Genomic DNA, 13,031 nt, shown 5'->3' with positions numbered 1-13,031 from the left:
AGGATACGACCTTAGGGAGAAACTCCGGAACGGGGCGCAGCACTACCTTGTCCTGGTGGAACACCAGGAAGGGAGCCTTGGATGACAGAGCTGCCAGCTCAGACACTCGCCTAAGCGATGTGATCGCAACAAGAAACGCCACTTTCTGTGACAGGCGAGAAAAGGAAACGTCCTTTAGAGGCTCGAAGGGCGGCTTTTGCAGAGCAACTAGTACTCTGTTCAGATCCCATGGATCTAACGGCCGCTTGTACGGGGGCACAATATGACAGACCCCCTGTAGGAACGTGCGCACCTTAGGAAGACGTGCTAGACGCTTCTGAAAAAACACAGATAGTGCCGAGACTTGCCCTTTAAGGGAGCTGAGCGACAAGCCCTTTTCCAACCCCGATTGCAGGAAGGAAAGAAAGGTGGGCAATGCAAATGGCCAAGGGGATACTCTCTGTGCAGAGCACCAGGATAAGAAAATCTTCCACGTTCTGTGGTAGATCTTAGCAGACGTTGACTTCCTAGCTTGTCTCATTGTGGCTACGACTCCTTGAGATAATCCTGCGGACGCTAGGATCCAGGACTCAATGGCCACACAGTCAGGTTCAGGGCCGCAGAATTCTGATGGAAAAACGGCCCTTAGGACAGTAAGTCTGGTCGGTCTGGCAGTGACCACGGTCGACTGACCGTGAGATGCCACAGATCCGGATACCACGATCTCCTCGGCCAGTCTGGGGCGACGAGTATGACGCGGCTGCAATCGGATCTGATCTTGCGTAACACTCTGGGCAAGAGTGCCAGAGGTGGGAAGACGTATGGGAGCCGGAACTGCGACCAATCTTGAACTAATGCGTCTGCCGCCAGAGCTCTTTGATCGCGCGACCTCGCCATGAATGCCGGGACCTTGTTGTTGTGCCGGGACGCCATTAGGTCGACGTCCGGCACTCCCCATCGGCGACAGATTTCCTGAAACACGTCCGGGTGAAGGGACCACTCCCCTGCGTCCATGCCCTGGCGACTGAGGAAGTCTGCTTCCCAATTTTCTACGCCTGGGATGTGAACCGCGGATATGGTGGATGCTGTGTCCTCCACCCACATTAGAATGCGCCGGACTTCTTGGAATGCTTGCCGACTGCGCGTCCTTCCTTGGTGGTTGATGTATGCCACCGCTGTGGAGTTGTCCGACTGGATTCGGATCTGCTTTCCTTCCAGCCACTGTTGGAAGGCCAGTAGGGCAAGATACACTGCCCTGATTTCCAGAACATTGATCTGAAGGGTGGACTCCTGCGGAGTCCACGTCCCCTGGGCCCTGTGGTGGAGAAACACTGCTCCCCACCCTGACAGACTCGCATCTGTCGTGACCACTGCCCAGGATGGGGGCAGGAAGGATCTTCCCTGAGACAATGAGGTGGGAAGGAGCCACCATTGTAGAGAGTCCTTGGCCGTCTGGGAAAGAGAGACTTTCCTGTCCAGGGACGTTGACTTCCCGTCCCATTGGCGGAGAATGTCCCATTGAAGTGGGCGCAGATGAAACTGCGCAAAGGGAACTGCTTCCATGGCTGCCACCATCTTCCCGAGGAAGTGCATGAGGCGCCGTAAGGGGTGCGACTGGCCTTGAAGGAGGGATTGCACCCCTGTCTGTAGGGACCGCTGCTTGTTCAGCGGAAGCTTCACTCTCGCTGCTCGAGTATGAAACTCCATGCCAAGATACGTTAGCGACTGTGACGGTGACAGATTCGACTTTGGAAAGTTGATGATCCATCCGAACGTCTGTAGAGTCTCCAGCGTAGCATGTAGACTGAGTTGGCATGCCTCTTGAGAGGGTGCCTTGACAAGTAGATCGTCTAGGTAAGGGATCACCGAGTGTCCCTGAGAGTGCAAGACTGCTACCACCGCCGCCATGACCTTGGTGAAGACCCGGGGGGCTGTCGCCAGACCGAATGGCAGAGCCACGAACTGAAGATGGTCGTTTCCTATCACAAAACGTAGAAAACGTTGATGTTCTGTAGCAATTGGCACGTGGAGATAAGCATCTTTGATGTCTATTGAGGCAAGGAAGTCTCCTTGAGACATTGAGGCAACGACAGAGCGGAGGGTTTCCATCCGGAACCGTCTGGCGTGCACATGTTTGTTGAGCAGCTTTAGATCCAGAACAGGACGGAACGAGCCGTCCTTTTTTGGAACCACAAAGAGATTGGAGTAAAACCCTCGCCCTTGTTCCTGAGGCGGTACAGGAACCACTACTCCTTCCGCTCTTAGGGAGTCCACCGCCTGCAGCAGGGCATCTGCTCGGTCTGGATGTGGGGAGGTTCTGAAGAACCGAGCTGGAGGACGAGAACTGAACTCGATTCTGTACCCGCGAGACAAAATGTTTGTCACCCACCGGTCTTTGACCTGTGACATCCAAATGTCGGAAAAGCGGGAGAGCCTGCCCCCGACCGGAGATGCGGAGGGGGGGGGCTGGAAGTCATGAGGTAGCCGCTTTGGAAGCGGTTCCTCCATTTGCTTTCTTGGGGCGTGCGTGAGCCCGCCAGGAATCTGAGACTCTTTGCGTCCTCTGAGTCCCATTGGACGAGGAGAATTGTGTCTTGCCCGAACCTCGAAAGGACTGAAACCTCTGCTGCCATTTTTTCTGCTGAGGTTTGCTTGATCTGGGCTGGGGTAAGGAAGAGTCTTTACCCTTGGACTGTTTAATGATGTCAGCCAATGGCTCGCCAAACAGTCTATCTCTAGATAAAGGCAAGCTGGTTAAACATTTTTTGGAACCAGCATCTGCTTTCCAGTCCTTTAACCACAAGGCTCTGCGCAAAACTACCGAATTGGCGGACGCCATTGAGGTGCGGCTGGTAGATTCTAGGACCGCATTGATAGCGTAAGACGCAAACGCAGACATCTGCGAGGTAAGGGACGCCACTTGCGGCACCGCTGGATGTATGACAGCATCCACTTTTGCTAAACCAGCTGAAATAGCTTGGAGTGCCCATACGGCTGCGAATGCTGGAGCAAACGACGCGCCGATAGCTTCATAGACAGATTTTAACCAAAGGTCCATCTGTCTGTCATTGGCATCCTTAAGTGAAGCGCCATCCTCCACTGCAACTATGGATCTAGCTGCAAGTTTGGAAATCGGGGGGTCTACTTTTGGACACTGGGTCCAGCGCTTGACCACATCAGGGGGGAAAGGAAAACGTGTATCCTTAGAACGTTTAGAGAAACGCCTTTCTGGATGAGCGTCGTGTTTCTGGATTGACTCTCTGAAGTCAGAGTGATCCAAGAAAGCACTCAATTTACGCTTGGGATAGAGGAAACGAAACTTCTCCTGCTCTGCAGCTGCCTCCTCTGCAGAAGGAGCTGGGGGAGAAATATCCAACAGTCTATTGATGGCTGAGATAAGCTCGTTTACCATGGCGTCCCCATCCGGGGTATCCAGATTGAGAGGGGTTCCAGGATAAGACTCCTGATCACTCTCTTCAGACGCATCACAGGGCGACTGATTGCGCTGAGACCCTGAGCAGTGTGATGACGTTGAGGGTCTTTCCCAGCGAGCTCGCTTAGGGTGGCTGGGGCTATCATCTGAGTCATAATACTCAGCCTGGGAAGCCGGGGACCCCCTTGCAGTCTGGATTAATTCCAACTGAGGGGGATTAGCGGACAGAGACCTCGCCGTGTCCATAGACTGAGCCCCAGTCATGGATTGCAAAGTTTCAAGGATTTTTGCCATAGTCACAGACATTCCATCAGCAAAAACTGCAAAGTCTGTCCCTGACACCGGGGCAGGACTTACAAGCGTCTCAGCCTGGGTCACTACCCCTCCGGACTCCGGCTGGCGAAGCAGCACCGGATCTGAGCATTGCACACAATGGGGGTCTTTGGAACCTGCTGGTAGAGCAGCCCCACATGCAGCACACGCAGTGTACACAGCCCTAGCCTTGGCAGCCTTGCGTTTTGTGGATGACATGTTGCTGCCTCCTCAGAGCGAACTGGGGTATCCAGCCAGGAAGCGACCTCACAGTGCAAGAAATAAATAAATATATATATCTGGTGACACAGTACACCAATACACACTGAGGCACTAGAGGGGCCAGCTGAAATGCCGCTTACCGCCCGCTTAAGAGCGGGTGTGTGGTCGCCAAAAGCCCCCTAGTCCAGGTCTCCCAGAGCCTTGCGTCCTTCCTCTAGCCAGACTGCATGTAATGGCTGCCGGCGTCCTGGGAGAGGAGGGGGGGCGGGCCCTGGGCGTTCCTGGCTAAGAGCGGGTAGCCTGCTTCCCTCTGTGCCTAGTGAGAGGGCTGGAGCATGTAAATCAGGCTCCAGCCCTCGTCGCTGCTGCGAAACAGCGTCTCTCCCCTACCCTGATTGACAGGGTGGGGGCGGGAACGAAGCGGAGCTAGGCCGCAAAAGCCGGGGACTGGATTTATAAACGCCGCCGCCGTAAAAGCGCGGTCGGCGTGTCCCCGGCGCACTACAAGTCACAGCAGCGCCGCCGGTCCAGTGGGGGTCGGCGCTGCGTTCCCACAACACAAAAGTCCCCCAGTAAACTGCAGGAACACCAACTCAATCGTTACGGTCCCCGGCGCACTACAACACCCAGCCAGCCCGGAGTGTGTCTGTGCCTGCCGGGGACACAGAGTACCTGTATGATGCAGGGCCATGTCCCTGATTGTACTCCTGCTCCATATCCATCAGGTTCAACTGGGTCTGTGGATGGAGCCCGGCGTCAGAGCTTAGAGGCCGGCAGGATCCCACTTCCACAGAGCCCTACAAGGGGATGTGGAAGGAAAACAGCATGTGGGGCTCCAGCCCCTGTACCAGCAATAGGTACCTCAACCTTACAACACCATCCACGGGTGAGAAGGGAGCATGCTGGGGGCCCTATATGGGCCCTCTTTTCTTCCATCCGAAATAGTCAGCAGCTGCTGCTGACTAAAATCTGTGGAGCTATGCGTGGATGTCTGACCTCCTTCGCACAAAGCTTGAAAACTGGAGAACCCGTGATACCACGGGGGGGTATAGCCAGAAGGGGAGGGGCCTTGCACTTTTTAGTGTAGTGCTTTGTGTGGCCTCCGGAGGGCAGTAGCTATACCCCAATCGTCTGGGTCTCCCAATAGAGCGCTGAAGAAATGTGATTTATTCAACGCGTGTCGGAGTAAAACTCCATTGTGATTGTCCGTATGACGTTTTACTTTGAAACGCGTTGAACAAATCAAATTTTCGGACTTTGCTCATCTCATTCATCACACGGCAGCGCGGGCGGCTTCACCCTCATCTTCCACTGGCAGCTGTGTCCATGCTCTTCTAGTAGTTGTGTCTCACACAGCCTCATGAAGTGAGAAGACCCCTGCATGCCATATCACCATCATCTCATAGATAAGACCCTACTGTGCTTTTGTCTCTCCTGATTGCAGATATTGAAAAATACATTCTGTGAATTAAAGGGGGTGTCTCAAGGCGAATTTTCAGAAGCACGACGCTCCCAACCTCAGTTTTCCGGCTTTGCCAGAGGCGGTATTGCTCGTGAAGATTGACTGCTCCCACCAGTGGCATGGGCGCAACATTGGCTGATAGAAGAGAAGATTTTGCCTTTGCAGCATGGGAGAAGCGCTTGAGACTAAAGCTGGATCCAGTATGGCTAGCTTCAGAGCGGCACGCGCACGCTCTAAAACCTAGTGCCAGCTCATGCTGTGCATGGGAGACCACCTAGTCTGGGTCTACAGAGGTGGCCGGAAACCTGGGCAATTACCTATATACTATACACTACGTGATCATGGCTTGTTTTGCTGGAAGGCTTAGACTTCTCATATTCTGCAAGTTTGTGTCCTCTTCTCCATCTAAAGAATTGCCATTATATTATAGCACGAGCAACCAACGGTGATGCATACAGACGACACAACACCACGTTTTATCTTCGCTCTTACCCAGTCGTGCATCTCCTGCTCGGTGGCGGCGGCCAGCCGGATCGGCCACCTCTGTTTTGTCTTCTCTGAAGTGTATATGGCAAAGGAGTGTTTGGCGTCATTAAGGACTGGCACCAGAATAGTGACTTCATTGATAAATAAGTGCAAATACTGAAAAAGAAACAATAGATTGAGATATTAGTAAGTAATATGTGCAGATCTGTCTGCGGAGACCCCCACCAATCACCAGAACTGGAGACTTCTTCGTTTCCGCAGCGCACAGGGGGTGGCTGCAACCACCAGGAGGGGAAACTAAGGAACTTACTCCATACACTCATACTTTAGAAGTAATTTTCCGGCTGTAGTTTGTTTAAGCAAAAAACACAACAACTGTTCTCTACTTACCCTCCCTCGGTCCAGCACTGAGTCTCTACGGCTGCTCCCAGTGCCTGGTATGGTCACGTCACTGCAGACAATCATTGAGCTCAGCCGCCACCAACTCGGGCAGAGCCGCTGAGCTCAGTTATTGATGTCAGCGCTGCAGACATTACCAGACACTGAGAGCCGCAGTGGAGAGTCAACGGTGGACCTGGGGTGAGTGAGTAAAGCACAGTTTGTTCGTTTTTTTTAAATAAACTGCTACCGGGGGACAGGGGTTTTCCAAAATAGGAAAAAGATCAAAAGAGGCTGTCCACTAATTTTAAATTGATGGCCTATCCTTAGGATAGGTCATCAATGTCTGATCAGCCGGGGTCTGACACCCTGCAACCTCGTTGATCAGCTATCCTCGGTCCCGGCGGCGGCAGCCGGAAATGCCCAGTTCTGGAGCCGTTCCATCTTCTGATAGTGGACATGGAGGGGTACTGCACATCCGCCTACCATTCAGATCAATAGGAGGCGGATGTGCAGTACCCGGCTGCGGCCACTATCAGAAGATGGAGCAGCTGCGGAACTGAGCATTTCCAGATGCCTGCTGCAGCCGAGCCCGAGAACAACTGACAGTGGGGGTGCTGGGTGTCAGACCTCGGTTGATCAGACATTGATGACCTATCCTAAGGATAGGCCATCAATGTAAAAGTAGTGGACAAGCCCTATAACTACAATAAGAAAAGCGTATACAGTTATCCCCATCTAGTGGTGGCTGCTGGAAGCAAAAAGTTTACCTTTTAAATTGATGTCTTTTGAAAAATTGGGAAGCACGTGTCTTGATACATCCCTATTCTTTCAATAGCAAAGATATAGATCACAGCAGACAAGTGCATTTACCTTTTTCTCTTCATAGTGCGTGTAGTAAATAAAGAGGATGCTGTCTATGGATCCATCACTAGCTGTCACCTGCTCAAGAGCCACCCGGACATCAATCCACTTGTAAGGTTTACAGTCTCTCCACCACTGTAAAGAGCCTGTTTTCACCCATACGGACTGGGAAGAGGGAAGAAAGCATCACTAGGATTCAGAAATGTGAAGAGTACTGGGTCAGAACAGACAATGCCGGCTAAAGAGGGGAACAACCCATCTCCATAGGCTTGGTTACAGGATATGGATAAAATGAGGGGTAGAGTGGGGTTATCACAAAGCATCGACAGCTGCATGTAATACTACACTTCCCCTATAGTGGACGCTGTAGGAGAACAGTATGACCAGCAAGATCCTCTTGGCAAAATCATGATTTCACGGGGTCTCAAGAGAGGAACCCATATAAGAAAATGGTTTGTGATAGGCCATCATCTTCAGAAAATAAATTGCACACCAGATAGGTGGAGACACTAGACCTCATGGTGATCTATATCCAGAGAATATCTTACGTTGTATATTGTATGATAGACATTTGAGTACCTGATCTATGGCGGGTTCGTAGTGTCTGAAGCTGTCCAGTTCCCTCTTTGTGCGCTCACTGAGCTGGTCGAATATCTGTTTCCTCCACACTGCTGTATTAGCCGGGGTGATGGACAATGACATTGATTGCATACTGGCTGTCAGACCTGGAGGATTTGCAAAAGGTTTTAAAAGAACTTGGTGAGATAACAAGTAGGACTGGTCCACCAGTCTTGGTAAAATTGCAACATCACCAATCTCATGGGGGAAAAACCCTCACGACAATTACAAAATTTCTACATTGACTGTAATCCATGCAACCGCCACTAGTTGCCTACGAGTGTACGATAGCCGGGTGTCCCGCTCCTGTCCTACTTTGGTTGGAATCCATGCGATCGTCATTAGTTGCCCTCGAGTGTACGATGGCTGGGTGTCCCGCTCCTGTCCTACTTTGGTTGGAATCTGTGCAACCGTCACTAGTTGCCCCAGAGTGTACGATGGGCGGATATCCCGCTCCTGTCCTACTTTGGTTGGAATACGTGCAACCACCACTAGTTGCCCCCGAGTGTACGATGGGCGAATATTCTGTTCCTGTCCTACTTTGGCTGGAATCAGTGTAATTGTCACTAGTTGCCCCCGAGTGTAAGATGGCCGGGTGTCCTGCTCCTGTCCTACTTTGTTTGGAATCTGTGCGATCGTCACTAGTTGCACCGAGTGTACGATGAGTGGATATCCCGCTCCTGTCCATCTTTAGTTGGAATCCGTGCGATCGTCATTAGTTGCCCCCGAGTTACGATGAGTGGATATCCCACTCTCGTGCTACTTTGGTTGGAATCCATGTAATTGTCACTAGTTGCCCCCAAGTGTACGATGGGCGCGTATCCTGCTCCTGTCCTACTATGGTTAGAATCAGTGTAATTGTCACTAGCTGCCCCCCAATGTACGATCGGTGGGTATCCCGCTCCTGTCCTACTTTGGTTGGAATCAGAGTAATTGTCACTAGTTGGGTATCAATCGGTGGGTATCCCACTCCTGTCCTTCTTTGGTTGGAATCTTTGCAATCGTCACTAGTTGTCCCTGAGGGTACGATGGGTGGGTGTCCGGTCCTGTCCTATTCATTACCTGTATATGTGACTAGTGATGAGAGAGCACTACCATGCTCAGGTGCTTGGTACTCCTAACCAGCAGTTGGATGCTCAGACGGGCTCGATTCCGGAAGAATGCTTGAGTTTCCCATTAACTTCCATAATACTCGGCACACGAGTTGAGTCTGAGTATTTGACTGCCAGTTACGAGTACCGAGCACCGGAGCATGGTAGTGCTCACTCATCACTACATGTGATATCACCAGTGCACCTCACCTCCCAATGTGGTAGTGACTGACATAATCCTTTGAGGTTTACTGGAGTGGTAAAGCATTAGACTACAGTCGGTCATACCACTAGATATCGTCCCACTGTCTAATATGTATGGCGGCCCCACTGACAGATGATGGCGGGGGAGAGAAGGATCAGGCCAGTTGGGTTTACAATGGCCGATTCTTAATTTCTAACATAAAAGGAGCTTGGCCTGGCTCTCTAATAGAGAACTTGGACGAGTCGAGTGTTCCTGTGTATGGGAAAGATCACGGTCTGTCGAATGATTGCTCGGTCACCAACTATTAAGGGTGTTTGGGGGCAAATGTGCTACAACTCAGACAACCCCGGGTTGTTGACTAATAACCACGTTATGAAATCTTAATATGTGGATACCTGATTGACGAGAGAACCATTTAAGAGAGTTGTGAGAGTCTGCGAGACAGCTCCCGCCAGAGACCCACGTCCACAGCGGAAATACATCTCTTCCAAAAGAGTCTTCGGTTCCTTCAGGAAACGTCTCAAACACGGACAGGTTGGCCGCGTCATCTGCGGCTTGGAGTGAACTGATACGAGCTTCAACTAGATCGATGCTGCTCCACTGGGGGGCTCTGGTCATCTTGGAGTGTGTGGGCGCGTCTTCACAACTGGGACCAGCATCTTCCTGGGAGTCCAGAGGAACCTCTGACCTTGGATTGAGGTCTTCTTTTCCACCCAATGTATTTGGAACTAACTCTGGCATCTGCGCTTGTTCGGCTTCTGAATCTACATCTGACTGGATGACTGAATCCGTCTGACCCCTCACTTCTTCTCCAAAGAAGCAGCCGGCACTAAAAAGAAAACAGACATTTTGGGGGCCTTCTTACCACCTATCACTGAAGTTTCATCGGCTGAAACAATATTTTGAAATTCACAAAGAAATGTGAGAACCCTAGTAATGGAGGTGTCCAGGACAACAATCCAACATCCCAGTAATTCCACAAGTATCACCATAAATGTTGGGTTTCTGGGGTCCTCACTGATCATAAGAAGCTAGAAAGAAACCCTCTTGTTGCAACCATGTGTGGTGCAACTCCATGTAAAGTATATACGTCTGATAGAGACAGCAGAGTCCGGCGCTCGGCTGTTTCCATCAGCTTTGGAGACATTGGACAAGGTGAATGACTGCACCCCGTCCCATTCACAGCTCTTGTGCAATACGGAGTAATGAGGGCTCCACTTTGCTACTAATCTAATACGCTGCGAAGTTTGAACCAGAAAGCTAAAGGTAGACCAGGAATTTGGAGTGCCTGGTCTACCTTAACTTTGATACGGATTTGGACCCTACCACAGCACCCATTCCTTAAAATAGAGTGCCGTGTCATTCTATAAAATAGATGAACCAGAAAGCTAGATGGAAAATCTTTTAATGTACTTTTTTGTTTTTGCTCCCCCATCTGAGAGCAGCATAATCTAGAGACAGAGACCCGGATTCCAGCGATGTGTCACTGACTGAGCGGTTTGCTGTCATTTTGATAAAATCAATGTTTTCTCTGCTGCAGATCTATCAGTTATACAAAGCTCATGAATATGCTGGACTACCTGCAGCACGCCAAGTAGTCCTGTAATGATAATTTTCTGCTGATTAAACAGTGATTTTATCAAAAGTACACTAAGCAGCCCAGTAAGTGACACATAACTGGAATCAGCACCTCCATCTGTACATTATGTTGCTCTCAGATTAGGGATTCCCTTTAAGATCCCTGCCTAAAGTTCCGTCTTTTTCCAGTCTAAATTTCTGCTCTCCTACTCTACCTTCCCTTATATGAACTCTGCATGTAATACTGTTATCCTCTGCATGTAATACCGTTACCCCCTATATGCACTCTCCATGTAATACTATTATCCCCTGTATGCACTGCATATCACACCATTATCCTCTGCATGTAACACGTTATCCTCTGCATACACTCTGAATGCAATACCATTATCCCCTAAATGCACTCTGCATGTAATGCCGTTATCCTCTGCATGCACTCTGCATATACCGTTATCCTCTGCATTCACTCTGCATATACCGTTATCCTCTGCATGCACTCTGCATGTAATACCGTTATCCTCTGCATGCACTCTGCATGTAATACCGTTATCCTCTGCATGCACTCTGCATGTAATACCGTTATCCTCTGCATGCACTCTGCATGTAATACCGTTATCCTCTGCATGCACTCTGCATGTAATACCGTTATCCTCTGCATGCACTCTGCATGTAATACCGTTATCCTCTGCATGCACTCTGCATGTAATACCGTTATCCTCTGCATGCACTCTGCATGTAATACCGTTATCCTCTGCATGCACTCTGCATATACCGTTATCCTCTGCATGCACTCTGCATGTAATACCGTTATCCTCTGCATGCACTCTGCATGTAATACCGTTATCCTCTGCATGCACTCTGCATATCATACCGTTATCCTCTGCATGCACTCTGCTTATAATACCGTTATCCTCTGCATGCACTCTGCATATACCGTTATCCTCTGCATGCACTCTGCATATACCGTTATCCTCTGCATGCACTCTGCATATACCGTTATCCTTTGCATGCACTCTGCATGTAATACCATTATCCTCTGCATGCACTCTGCATGTAATACCGTTATCCTCTGCATGCACTCTGCATATCATACCGTTATCCTCTGCATTCACTCTGCTTATAATACTGTTATCCTATGCATATTATACAGTTATCCTCTGCATGTAATACCGTTATCCTCTGAATATACACTGCTATACTACTGAGAGCTCTCTGCCCCATTGTAGCTACTTCACCCCCTTTGTGCAAATAAAGCACATAAAACTCCCAAAAATTAAGCAGAGGGGTTGGAAAGCGTCTCCATAACTGATCACAGAGACTTTCCTCCAATTGTCATTACCTGTTGATGCTTGAGACACTTCCAGAATTTGACCGGTCGGTTTCTCTGGGAACCAAAATGGCTTTCCACATTTTCCCGCTGAGCTCACTCGGGGTGACACCTTGCCGAAAATATACTGCTCTGTCTTCATAGCCGATGCCCCAGACCTGAAAGAGATACCACACGCATACTCAATCCGAGCATGTACTGTATATCGATGCACGTGTCTATAATCCCGCCATATGACATGGTTACACATTTCCATATTCAGATCCGGGGCCTCTACGATCTTTGGTCTCCACCTCTTATACGTCTGGTTTCTCCATTACCTGATCATCGAGTCCAACGCTCAGCATTGCCAGTTCTCCCACCATTTCAATCCAGCTGGTACCACACGGGTTGTGCGAGTTGATTCCTCTTCTAAACCACACCTGGATAAATGTAAAAATGTAAAAAAAAAGCAGCAAAATATTCCACAGGATTTAGGTCATTAGTGCACAGTTATACAATTAACACTGCAGATATTATGGAAACCTTCATAGGCTTTTTTTAAATTTAAGGGGGACCAGACAGCAGGATTTTTTTATATGGAGTATTAGGAGCTTTATCAGCCCCCCCATAACGTTTTTAATTATCCCCATGTTGTTTGATTTCATAAAAAATTCGGCACTTTTTTCCTTCTATAGCTTCTGTGTTGCAGAGTTAACTGAGGATCTATCAGTGAGCTTGAGCTGAAAGGTGAGTTAATAACTCTCGTCTTCCATCTTCTGAGAACCTCTTAGATCATTTATGACCATAAATTGCTGCTCAAGTTAAATTTGGGCATAATAAAGTTGAGAAAATGAAGCTGAAAAGCTACTCTAGATCTGGAGCCTCTGTCACTCCAGCTCTATTCCCAGCCCAGTGTCGCCTCCTCCTGCTTCACTAACAGTCTCTATGCTCCCAGCCCAGTGTCGCCTCCTCCTGCTTCACTAACAGGCTCTATGCTCCCAGCCCAGTGCCGCCTCCTCCTGCTTCACTAACAGGCTCTATGCTCCCAGCCCAGTGTCGCCTCCTCCTGCTTCACTAACAGGCTCTATGCTCCC

The 13,031-nt window shown here is 49.8% G+C and overlaps 1 protein-coding gene across 2 annotated transcripts in view; it reads right to left on the bottom strand.

The window, feature by feature from the left end:
• TECPR1 (tectonin beta-propeller repeat containing 1) overlaps window positions 1-13,031 on the bottom strand; it is a 131,306-nt gene that overhangs the window by 70,786 nt on the left and 47,489 nt on the right. For both annotated transcript variants that reach the window (XM_075318041.1, XM_075318042.1), the window contains exons 8-13: window positions 12,276-12,377; window positions 11,968-12,113; window positions 9,446-9,879; window positions 7,716-7,861; window positions 7,146-7,301; window positions 5,901-6,050 (exon numbers count right to left, since the gene is read on the bottom strand). In XM_075318041.1, coding sequence (XP_075174156.1) covers window positions 5,901-6,050; window positions 7,146-7,301; window positions 7,716-7,861; window positions 9,446-9,879; window positions 11,968-12,113; window positions 12,276-12,377 — 1,134 coding nt within the window. The remainder of the gene's footprint in view (window positions 1-5,900; window positions 6,051-7,145; window positions 7,302-7,715; window positions 7,862-9,445; window positions 9,880-11,967; window positions 12,114-12,275; window positions 12,378-13,031) is intronic.

Source organism: Anomaloglossus baeobatrachus, chromosome 7, assembly GCF_048569485.1.
Source record: "Anomaloglossus baeobatrachus isolate aAnoBae1 chromosome 7, aAnoBae1.hap1, whole genome shotgun sequence".
In the NCBI taxonomy this organism is placed as follows: domain Eukaryota; kingdom Metazoa; phylum Chordata; class Amphibia; order Anura; family Aromobatidae; genus Anomaloglossus; species Anomaloglossus baeobatrachus.
This window is presented reverse-complemented; position numbering and strand designations above follow the sequence as displayed.